The sequence below is a fragment of the Oncorhynchus masou genome, chromosome 21 (genome assembly GCF_036934945.1).
Source record: "Oncorhynchus masou masou isolate Uvic2021 chromosome 21, UVic_Omas_1.1, whole genome shotgun sequence".
Classification (NCBI taxonomy): Eukaryota; Metazoa; Chordata; class Actinopteri; order Salmoniformes; family Salmonidae; genus Oncorhynchus; species Oncorhynchus masou.
Window position 1 is genome coordinate 31,442,311 of NC_088232.1, and position 12,038 is coordinate 31,454,348.

At 42.7% G+C, this 12,038-nt stretch overlaps 1 protein-coding gene across 1 annotated transcript in view; it reads right to left on the minus strand.

The window, feature by feature from the left end:
- kcnh5b (potassium voltage-gated channel, subfamily H (eag-related), member 5b) overlaps positions 1-12,038 on the minus strand; it is a 95,367-nt gene that overhangs the window by 41,843 nt on the left and 41,486 nt on the right. Inside the window, exon 7 of the mRNA XM_064926931.1 lies at positions 8,523-8,952. Within this exon, the coding sequence (XP_064783003.1) occupies positions 8,523-8,952 (430 nt within the window). The remainder of the gene's footprint in view (positions 1-8,522; positions 8,953-12,038) is intronic.

Sequence of the window (12,038 nt, forward strand, 5' to 3'; positions counted from 1 at the left end):
CCCAGAACATCAGCATAAGAACCTTGTGAAGATGCTGGAGGAAACCGGTACAAAAGTATCTATATCCACAGTAAAATTAGTCCTAAATCGACATAACCTGAAAGTCCGCTCAGCAAGGAAGAGGCCACTGCTCCAAATCCACCATAAAAAAGCCAGACTACGGTTTGCAACTGCACATGGAGAAATGTCCTTTGGTCTGATGAAACAGAAATATAACTGTTTGGCAATATTGACCATTGTTATGTTTGGAGGAAAAGGGGGTGGCTTGCAAGCTGAAGAACACCATCCCAACCATGAAGCATGGGGGTGGCAGCATCATGTTGTGGGGGTGCTTTGCTACAGGAGGGACTGGTGCACTTCACAAAATATATGGCATCATGAGGAGGGAAAAGTATGTGGATATATTTAAGCAACATTAAGACATCAGTCAGGAAGTTAAACTTGGTCGCAAATGGGTCTTCCAAATGGACAATGACCCAAAGCATACTTCCAAAGTTGTGGCAAAATGGCTTACGGACAACAAAGTCAACAAAAGGTATTGGAGTGGTCATCACAAAGCCCTGACCTCAATCCCATGGAAAATTTGTGGGCAGAACTGAAAAAGCGTGTGTGAGCAAGGAGGCCTACAAACCTGACTCAGTTACACCAGGTCTGTCAGGAGGAATGGGTCAAAATTCGCCCAACTTATTGTGGGAAGCTTGTGGAAGGGTAGCCAAAATGTTTTACCCAAGTTAAACAATTTAAAGGCAATGCTACTAATTGAGTGAATGTTAACTTCTGACCCACTGGGAATGTGATGAAAGAAATAACAGCTGAAATAAGTCATTCTCTCACATTCTAAAATAAAATGGTGATCCTAACTGACCTAAGACAGGGATTTTTTTACAAGGATTAAATGAGAGTTTTGAAAAACTGAGTTTAAATGTATTTGGCTAAGGTGTGTGTAAACTTCCGACAAACTGTAAATATATATATACACAACCACTCAGAACTTTGGGGTCACTTAGACATTTTTTGTCCATTAAAATAACATCAAATTGATCAGAAATACAGTATAGACATTGTTAATGATGTAAATGACTATTGTAGCTGGAAACGGCAGATTTTTAATGGAATATCTACATAGGCGTACAGAGCCCATTATCAGCAACCATCACTCCTGTGTTCCAATGGCACTTTGTGTTAGCTAATAAGTTTATAATTTTAAAAGGCTAATTGATCATTAAAAAACCCTTTTTCAATTATGTTAACACAGCTGAAAACTGTTGTCCTGATTAAAGAAGCAATAAAACTGGCCATCTTTAGACTAGTTGAGTACCTGGATCATCAGCATTTGTGGGTTCAATTACAGGCTCAAAATGGCCAGAAACAAATAACTTTCTTCTGAAACTCGTCAGTCTATTCTTGTTCTGAGAAATGAAAACCATTCCCTGCAAGAAATTGCCAAAAAACGAAAGATCTCGTACAATGCTGTGTACTGCTCCCGTCACAGAACAGTGCAAACTGTCTCTAACCAGAATTGAAAGAGTGGGAGGCCCCGATGCACAACTGAACAAGAGGACAAGTACATTAGAGTGTCTAGTTTGAGAAACAGGCGCCTCACAAGTCCTCAACTGGCAGCTTCATTAAATAGTACCAGCAAAACACCAGTCTCAACGTCAACAGTGAAGAGGCAACTCTGGGATGCTGGCCTTCTTGGGCAGAGTTCATCTGTCCAGTGTCTGAACTTTTGCCCATCTTAATCTTTTCTTTTTATTGGCCAGTCTGACATATGGCTTGTTCTTTGCAACTCTGCCTAGAAGGCCATATTTACACAAGTATTCATACACTTTGCTATGAGACTTGAAATTGAGCTTAGGTCCATCCGGTTTCCTTTGATCATCCTTGATGTTTCTACAACTTGATTGGAGTCAACTTGTGGTAAATTAAATTAATGGACATGATTTGGTAAGGCACACACCTGTCTATATAAGGTCCCGCAGTTGACAGTGCATGTCAGAGAAAAAAACCAAGACATGAGGTTGAAGGAATTGTCGGTAGAGCTCCAGGACAGGATTGTGTCGAGGCACAGATCTGGGGAAGAGTATCAACACATTTCTGCAGCATTGCAGGTCCCCAAGAACACAGAGTCCTCCATCATCCTTAATTAGAAGAAGTTTGGAACTGCCAAGACTCTTCCTAGAGCTGGCTGCCCGGCCAAACTGAGCAATCGGGGGAGAAGGAGCTTGGTCAGGAAGGTGACCAAGATTCCGATGGTCACTCTGACAGAGCTCTAGAGTTCCTCAGTGGAGATGGGAGAACCTTCCAGAAGGACAACCATCTCTGCAGCACTACACCAATCAGGCCTTTATGGTAGAGTGGCAAGGTAGAAGCCACTCCTCAGTAAAAGGCACATGACAGCCCACTTAGTTTGCCAAAAGGCACCTAAAGGACTCTGAGACCATGAGAAACAAGATTCTCTGGTCTGATGAAAACCTTGATGAAAACCTGCTCCAGAAATTGCAGGATGTCAGACTGGGGTTCAGAAGGTTCACCTTCCAACAGAACAACGACCCTAAGCACACAGCCAAGACAGCGCAGGAGTGGCTTCGGGACAAGTCTCTGAATATCCTTGAGTGGCCCATCCAGAGACCGGACTTGAACCTGATCTAACATCTCTGGAGAGAGCTGAAAATAGCTGTGCAGCCAACCTGACAGAGCTTGAGAAGATCTGCAGAGAAGAATGTGAGAAACTCCCCAAATATCAGTGTGAAAAGCTTGTAGTGTCATACCCAAGAAGACTCGAGTCTATAATCGCTACCAAAGGTGCGTCAACAAAGTATTGAGTAAAGGTCTGAATTCTTATGTAAATACTTGTTTTTTTTATACATTTGCAAAACAATTCTATGCGTTGTCATTATGGGATATTGTGTGTAGATTGATGAGAGAAAAAAACAATTGAATCCATTTTAGAATACGGCTATAACGTGACATACAGTGGGGCAAAAAAGTATTTAGTCAGCCACCAATTGTGCAAGTTCTCCCACTTAAAAAGATGAGGCCTGTAATTTTCATCATAGGTACACTTCAACTATGATAGACAAAATGAGGATAAAAATCCAGAAAATCACATTGTAGGATTTTTAATGAATTTATTTGCAAATTATGGTGGAAAATAAGTATTTGGTCACCTACAAACAAGCAAGATTTCTGGCTCTCACAGACCTGTAACTTCTTCTTTAAGAGGCTCCTCTGTCCTCCACTCGTTACCTGTATTAATGGCACCTGTTTGAACTTGTTATCAGTATAAAAGACACCTGTCCACAACCTCAAACAGTCACACTCCAAACTTCACTATGGCCAAAACCAAAGAGCTGTCAAAGGACACCAGAAACAAAATTGTAGACCTGCACCAGGCTGGGAAGACTGAATCTGTAATAGGTAAGCAGCTTGGTTTGAAGAAATCAACTGTGGGAGCAATTATTAGGAAATGGAAGACATACAAGACCACTGATAATCTCCCTCGATCTGGGGCTCCACGCAAGATCTCACCCCGTGGGGTCAAAATTATCACAAGAACGGTGAGCAAAAATCCCAGAACCACACGCGCGGACCTAGTGAATGACCTGCAGAGAGCTGGGACCAAAGTAACAAAGCCTACCATCAGTAACACACTACGCCGCCAGGGACTCAAATCCTGCAGTGCCAGACGTGTCCCCCTGCTTAAGCCAGTACATGTCCAGGCCCGTCTGAAGTTGGCTAGAGAGCATTTGGATGATCCAGAAGAAGATTGGGAGAATGTCATATGGTCAAATGAAACCAAAATAGAACTTTTTAGTAAAAACTCAACTTGTCATGTTTGGAGGACAAAGAATGCTGAGTTGCATCCAAAGAACACCATACCTACTGTGAAGCATGGGGGTGGAAACATCATGCTTTGGGGCTGTTTTTCTGCAAAGGGACCAGGACGACTGATCCGTGTAAAGGAAAGAATGAATGGGGCCATGTATCGTTAGATTTTGAGTGAAAACCACCTTCCATCAGCAAGGGCATTGAAGATGAAACGTGGCTGGGTCTTTCAGCATGACAATGATCCCAAACACACCGCCCGGGCAACGAAGGAGTGGCTTCGTAAGAAGCATTTCAAGGTCCTGGAGTGGCCTAGCCAGTCTCCAGATCTCAACCCCATAGAAAATCTTTGGAGGGAGTTGAAAGTCCGTGTTACCCAGCAACAGCCCCAAAGCATCACTACTCTAGAGGAGATCTTCATGGAGGAATGGGCCAAAATACCAGCAACAGTGTGTGAAAACCTTGTGAAGACTTACAGAAAACGTTTGACCTCTGTCATTTCCAACAAAGAGTATATAACAAAGTATTGAGATAAACTTTTGTTATTGACCAAATCCTTATTTTCCACCATAATTTGGAAATAAATTCATAAAAAAATCCTACAATGTGATTTTCTGGATTGTTTTCCTCATTTTATCTGTCATAGTTGAAGTGTACCTATGATGAAAATTACTGGCCTCTCTCATCTTTTTAAGTGGGAGAACTTGCACAATTGGTGTCTGACTAAATACTTTTTTGCACCACTGTATGTGGAAAAGGTCAAGGGGTCTGAATACTTTCCGAATCCGTTGTATAATGTGAATCCTAATCAACTAAACTAAACAAACTCACCCAACCACACACTGAACCTCTACACACACTCTCGCACACCTGAACATGCATGTGCACACACACTTGCACGCGCGTGATATGGAAACAGCCAGGCACCCACACACAGGATACAGACACAGAGGCAGCAGTCACCTCCAAAGTAAAGGAGCTGGTTTTGGGCTGAGCCTCCCCTGATTTGGGCCACTTGATGTGGGATTAGCAGTGACCCGGATGAGTCAGTTTAGAGGTCTCCTGGAGAGAGAGAGAGAGAGCAGAGAGTGCAGAGAACGAGACCCCTTTATGGATTAGACTAATCGCCCTGCAGACAGAGCAGCCAGAGAAAGCAAAGCTCTCCAATTCCACTGCAGGATGGATCAGGGCAGGCACGACAATACAGCTCCCTCCCTCTCTCTCTTTGTCATCACTTGTTCTTCAACCTACTGTGTATATTTTTATGCTTCTGTGTCTGTCCCTTGAAGTCTCTGTCCTTCTTCCCCCTCTCTAACCCTCTCTCTTTCCATTAATCAGGGCATGGGAGCTAAAGAGCCCAAGGGAGAGAAACACTCCGAGCTGCTTCTCTGTCAACGCCCTCAGACCTCCTCCACCCACGCCCCATCTCTGTTTCTCAGGCCTAACTCTGGGCTGATCACTTGGTAATGGGTCCTCAAATGGGGAGGGAGACTGGGGGAAAAAATAAATGTCAATCTGCTTGCTGAGCTCTATGGACATCATGGCACAGAAACAGTAGATATTGAAGCTTCCTCTTTGCAACTGATGGAATTAATCCTGATCCTTACACAACCCCAATCATGTGTTATGGTTTTCAATACACTTTTACATCCGCCAAAGCGATTCTGCTCAAATAAAACCACTCTCTAGTTCACTGCTCTGCCTCTCTTGTCTCCTCTCTCATTCTCTCACTCACTGGGGAGAAGAAGTCTCTACTGTTTTACAGACTCGGCCATCAAGCGCAGGCTCCTCAGGCAGAGCCCGTCCTTTACTCCATCCTTCCGCCCAGCGCCCTTGCCATCCATCCGCCTGCTGACGAGCTGAGCTCAGGTAATTCCCATAATTCCCAGTGACTGGGATAGGGTCGACTAATAATCAATGTCTTTGATTTAACTCTCATAATAAAACCTCAACATCACAGAAACACAGACAGCAGTGAGGTTGGAATGTGCTTTAATTTCTCTACAACTTATGTAGTTACAACTGTACTGTATTTGTGTACGTGTGCATGCATGTGTGTGTATGCATGTGCCTGTGTGCATGAACTGACAAATGCATATAAGTGTGTGCATTTACAGTTGTACTGGCATGTATTCAAGATGATGTAGAGACAATGATGTACACTACTGTTCAAAGGTTTCGGGTCACTTAGAAATGTCCTTGTTTTTGAAAGAAAAGCTAATATTTTTGTCCCTTACAATAACATCAAATTGATCAGAAATACAGTGTAGACATTGTTAATGTTGTAAATGACTATTATAGCTGAAAACGGCTGATTTTTAATGGAATATCTACATAGGCGTACAGAGGCCCAGTATCCTCAACCATCACTCCTGTGTTCTAATGGCGCATTGTGTTAGCAAATCCAAGTTTACAATTTTAAAAGGCTAATTTATCATTAGAAAACCCTTTTGCAATTATGAATGTGCTGATTAAAGAAGCAATAAAACTGGCCTTCTTTAGACTAGTTGAGTATCTGGAGCATCAGCATTTGTGGGTTAATTTACAGTCTCAAAATGGCCAGAAACAAAGAACTTTCTTCTGAAACTCGTCAGTCTATTCTTGTTCTGAGAAATTAAAGCTATTCCACGCGTGAAATTGCCAAGAAACTGAAGATCTCATACAACGCTGTGTACTACTCCCGTCACAGAACAGTGTAAACTGGCTCTAACCAGAATAGAAAGAGGAGTGGGAGGCCACGGTGCACAACTGAGCAAGAGGACAAGTACATTAGAGTGTCTTGTTTGAGAAACAGACGCTTCACAAGTCCTCAACTGGCAGCTTCATTAAATAGTACATGCAAATCACCAGTCTCAATGTCAACAGTGAAGAGGTAACTCTGGGATGCTGGCCTTCTAGGGAGAGTTCCTCGGTCCAGTGTCAGCGTTACTTTGCCCATCTTAATCTTTTTCTCTTTATTGTCCAGTCTAAGATATGGCTTTTTCTTTGCAATTCTGCCTAGGAGGCCAGCATCAACAGCCTCTTCACTATTGATGTTGAGACGTGTTTTGCGGGTACTATTTAATTAAGCTGTTCATTTTTGGACTTGTGAGGAATAATTATGAAAGAGATTGGTGTGCTTTTTCACTATCGAATCATGGCATGGGGTTGTTCACTATCTAATCATGGCATGGGGTTGTTCAATGACAGACATGTATTTATTTAAAGTCTATCACTTGGTGATTTCACTTCAGAGAGACAAATGATCATGTTGTTTTGCTAAATGCTGTATATCCGCCTCACTCTCAGAGAAATAAGTAGTACTGAGAGGTTTTATACAGTCATATAAGTCAATACAGTAATATGAAATCTGTATGTAAAATATTTACGTTTGACATTTTTGCAATTTAGCAGATTCTCTTATCCATAGTTACTTACAGTAAGCGCATTCGTCTTAAGATAGCTAGGTGAGCTAACCACATATCACAGTCAAAAATACAGGTTACAAACATTAAATTCCGGCTAAACAGTGGATATATATAGTGTTTTGCAAAAGAACACATTAAAAATCCATTAATAAACAAATCTCATTTCTGATGAGAAATAACAAAGTAAAAAAAATGGTTGGATATAGCATTTTGGAAATAAACTTTTCATGTGCATACAGTATATGAGTAATAGCATAATGTTTGCAAAAGTGTATGTAGGTGCTAACATGTGCATTGCATGTAATGTATGTGTGTGCGTGTACATGCATGTTAATACAATGTGTACAACTCACCCTCCTATCAGCTCCTGATAGCTAAGTGGATCATTAATCTAAAAGTGATTTCTGACAGCCAGAGAAAGAGGTGGGAGGGGGAGGAGGAGGAGGTAAGAATGGCCTTATTCAGAGTAATGGGAAAAGGTGACAATTAATAAGTGATCACTTCACTGAGTGAGCTCCTCTGACTGGGGCTGCTGAACCAATCTTATCTCTGTTCAGCTCCACTACTACTACTACACTCACATGGGTCCAAAACACAAACAACACAGTGTTGTCTGTTTTGTGTGCTAGGTGGCTGTGGCACAGTGGCACGCCATGCCAACACTATCAGCTATGCCCAGATAACTCAGAGGGACACAAAGATCATTTTGCTCTGTTGTTTATTGGCTAGCCTGGCTCTGACAGTCTACAGAATCAGACTGACACAGTGTGAGCCCCTGACTATCACAGGACAGGACAGGACAGCCCAGAGGACTTGCAGAGCTGGCAGATAGAGGAGACCCAAATACCATCAGATCTGTTTACAGCAGTGGAGCAAAGCATTCTCTACAGTATGTTTTTCTCGCTCTATCTGAGAGCAGCCTATCCTCATCTCTCTCTTTGTTGCTCAGATTGCCACCCAAGATTATGCTGACAGACGATGGGGAGTATTGTGTGTCATTAATCATCAACGTGTCATCATTGCTCGCTATCGTAATCGTGGAGATCTATTCTCTCCATCATCACTCGGTACTATCAGCAATCTCCCTGGAACTGCTGCCCATCCAGCCAACTAATCAACTAACCAGCCAAACAACCATCCATCCATCCATCCAACCAACCAACCAATGAACCAACCAGCTAGCCATCCAACCAATCATCCAACCAACCAACCAACCAACCAGCTAGCCAACCAACCAACCAACCCAACACCATGGAGAAGGGAAAACAACCAAGCCCAGTTACTTACAGCCGACCATCATCATGGCCACAGAGAAGATCTTCTCTCCATCCGTGGTGGGGGCAATGTTGCCGAACCCGATGGTGGTCAGGCTGGTCATGGTGAAGTAAAGAGATGTGATGTACAGAGAGTCTTTCCCGGGGCCACCCTCCCATTGGCCTGAGCCGCTGGCATTGTAGCAATACGGCGAGCCGAGGTTGATGGCTAACTGGTAGAGCCAGCTGTCCGTCTTGATAGTGTTGGTGACCTCGTCAATGACCTCGTAGTCGCCAATGCTGTACCAGATGCAGGCCAGCCAGTGGGCCACCAGGCCAAACACACACACCAGTAGGACCAATACAGCTGCTCCATACTCCAGATAGTGGTCCAGTTTACGGGCCACCCGGCCCAGACGCAGCAGGCGCACCACCTTCAGAGAGCTGAACAGACTGCTAATACCCTGGAGGAGACACAGAGAAGAAGTGGACATGGTAAAGGTTTTGTTAGGGTCAGGGTCATTGTGCAAAACTATATGGTATGTGCTGACATCTAACACAAACTCCTCGGCCCTCAAATTAGCATGATGTAATCAACCCAGCTGGACCTGGGGTACAAAAATGGATTCATTTCCATCTCGGCGAATGTCATCTGAATAAAGATAAACAAAGTTGTTCTATGAGTGGAGCTAAATAGGACAAAAGTAGGCAGAATTGCAGCTTTCCCACTAGCCAGCCAAAATGTAGAAAACACAATACAATGCCTCATAAAAACAGAAAGCAGCTGTAGTTTAGGTTCCTTATCTCACATCACACAAACATTCTGTTATATCCCAATCTAACAGCTTGTTCAGCATTTTATCTCTTCTGACATAAGTGACACGTTCTCCAAAGTGCCTTTGTACTGTCTCTGTAATAACACAACAAACAAAAGGATTTTGCTTATATGGTAAAGACGGAGAAACCTTCAGTAGACCGGAGCATGTTTATTGTGCTACTGTATCCACTTTATTTGTGTAGACATTAAGGAACGGGTGGTACGCAGGCAGGCAGGGAGTCTCCACAAGGCAACAACATCCATAGATAGTGTAATGTTTACAAACATGAATCTCAATACACTGCTTTTATCAGGTGAAGTATAGCAGCAACATAAAAACACATAAAAAGCGAAAACAGTCAGCGGAGGAGCTGTACCGTCCCATCATCGCTTCCCCTCGGCCCCTCCCCTCTCCTCTCTTCCTCCCACAGCATCAAAGGCTTCCCCGGAGACCCCAGCTAAGCTCATATGTAAATGAGGAGTATATAACTATCCACATTAAAGGCTCACCTATAGGGTAATCAGATGAAAAGATAACAGCATGGGTCGTAAAAAGCAGCAACACATGATGATGAATGATTACTGCTGGTAAGCACCTGTTTATTACAGATCAGCCTTGTTAAGTCGTGTATAGAGAGCAGTCATGCATGGACGTGATAAATGGAGGGTAGTGTACCCCTGGGTCTAGGGTGTGTATGCCCCTACTGTTTAGTCTTTTGTTTTATGTAATGTAAGTGCCTTAATGTGTTTTGACACTAGGAAGAGTAGCTGCTGCCTTGGCAACAGATGGGAATCCCTAATAAATACAAATACAAAATAGGAGTAACATTAGATTGAGGAGAAGAAGAGTTAATAGATTGAATACAATAATTATTCTGGGACATAGTGTGCAGTTAATCAAATTGATAGCAAATTGCCACTATGATCTTGATCATTCGATTAAGATTCAAAGATCCTGTAGAGTCCAGAGAGGTTTTCATCCTGAGGCACTATAATATTATACATGAGCGCAAAATTATCCTTATGCTTACCCGAACACCCACAGCCCTAAGCGCTAGGCTAATGCTTACCCCCAAAATTATGGAATTAACAACCAATGTTTACTGTTTTATTTTGTGCTGTGACAGTCAATTGCAAATTAGTCTGACATGTATCTTATCTCATCACCACTAATGAGATGGGTGTGCTTGATGCATGTCGCGTCGGGGGCCTGGTCAACAGTGCACATCTCATCTTTGTTACTCTGAACTTACAATGGCTAGCCCCAAGTCGTTATATTTTTTTATTGTGCTTTATGCTATTTGCCTCATGACTCCTGCATGCTTTGTTGACTATGAACTTGATTGTTTACCCAACCGTGGGACAGACTGTTTGTTCCCACACTCGGGACTCTGACTCTACTGGTTACACAGACTTTTGGTCTCCCATCCTATTCTAACCACCTCTCACCGGCTTTGTGGTCATGTTACCTAATGAATTGCTGTACAATATGATCTTGTTGACATCTAATGCACATTCAATTGTCATAAATCAACATTGCAGAGCTCTCCCTGTCCTCAGTCATGCCCTAATTATATTGCTGCTGATGATGTCTGGAAATGTGCATGTACACCTTGGCCCATCTACTATTGATAGCCACAATTCTGACTAGTGCCCTGTTATCTGCTTCACGATTTATGCTCTCATAAAAGCCTGGGTTTTCTGCCGTTTAACACTAGAAGCTTATTACCTAAAATTGATCAAAAGTGTGGGTTCACAGCTCCAATCCAGATGTGTTAGTCATTACTGATACGTGGTTAAGAAAGTGTTTTGAATACTGATGTTAACCATTCTGGTTATGACCTTTTTTGGCAAGACAGACCTTCCAAAGGTGGTGGAGTGGCAATCTTTACCAAGGAACACCTTCGGTGCTCGGTTGTCTCCACCAAGTCTATCTCTATTTTTTTAAGCATTAAACTTTGAAATAGCTCCTTGTTGATTTTTTATATATATTTTTTATTTAACCTTTATATAACTAGGCAGGTCAGTTAAGAACAAATTCTTAGTAATAATGACGGTCTACCCCGGCCAAACCCGGACGACACTGAGTTATTAGTGAGCTGCCCTATGGGACTCCCAATCACGGCCGGATGTGATACAGCCTGGATTGTTGGATCAGGATTGCATTTGACTCAGCCATGCCTCCTTGCCCTTCCAACATTTCCTCATCTCACACCCCTTTTAATGTAACAAGCCCTGATGATCCTCCCTCTTTTTCCCCTGCCCAGCTACAATGTTTCACCCTGCAAGTGGTCACTGAGTCCAAGGTGCTAAAGGAGCTCCTTAAACTTTACCCCCCAAAGAACATCTGGGTCAGATGGTTTAGACCCTTTCTTCTTTGAGGTTGCTGCCCCTATTATTGCCAAGTCTATCTCTGACCTTTTTAACCTGTCTCTCCTTTCTAGGGAGGTTCCCATTGCTTGGAAGGCAGCCACGGTGGTGCATCCTTTATTTAAAGGAGGAGATCAAGCTGATCCTAACTGTTATAGGGCAATTTCTATGTTGCCCTGTTAATCAAATGTGTTGTAAAAACTTGTCAATAATCAATCGACTGGCTTTAATGATGTGTACAGTATTCTCTCTGGTATGTAATCTGGTTTCCACTCAGGTTATGGATGTGTCACTGCAACCTTAAAGGTCCTAAATGATGTCACCATTTCCCTTGATTCTAAGCAATGTTGTGTTGTTATTTAT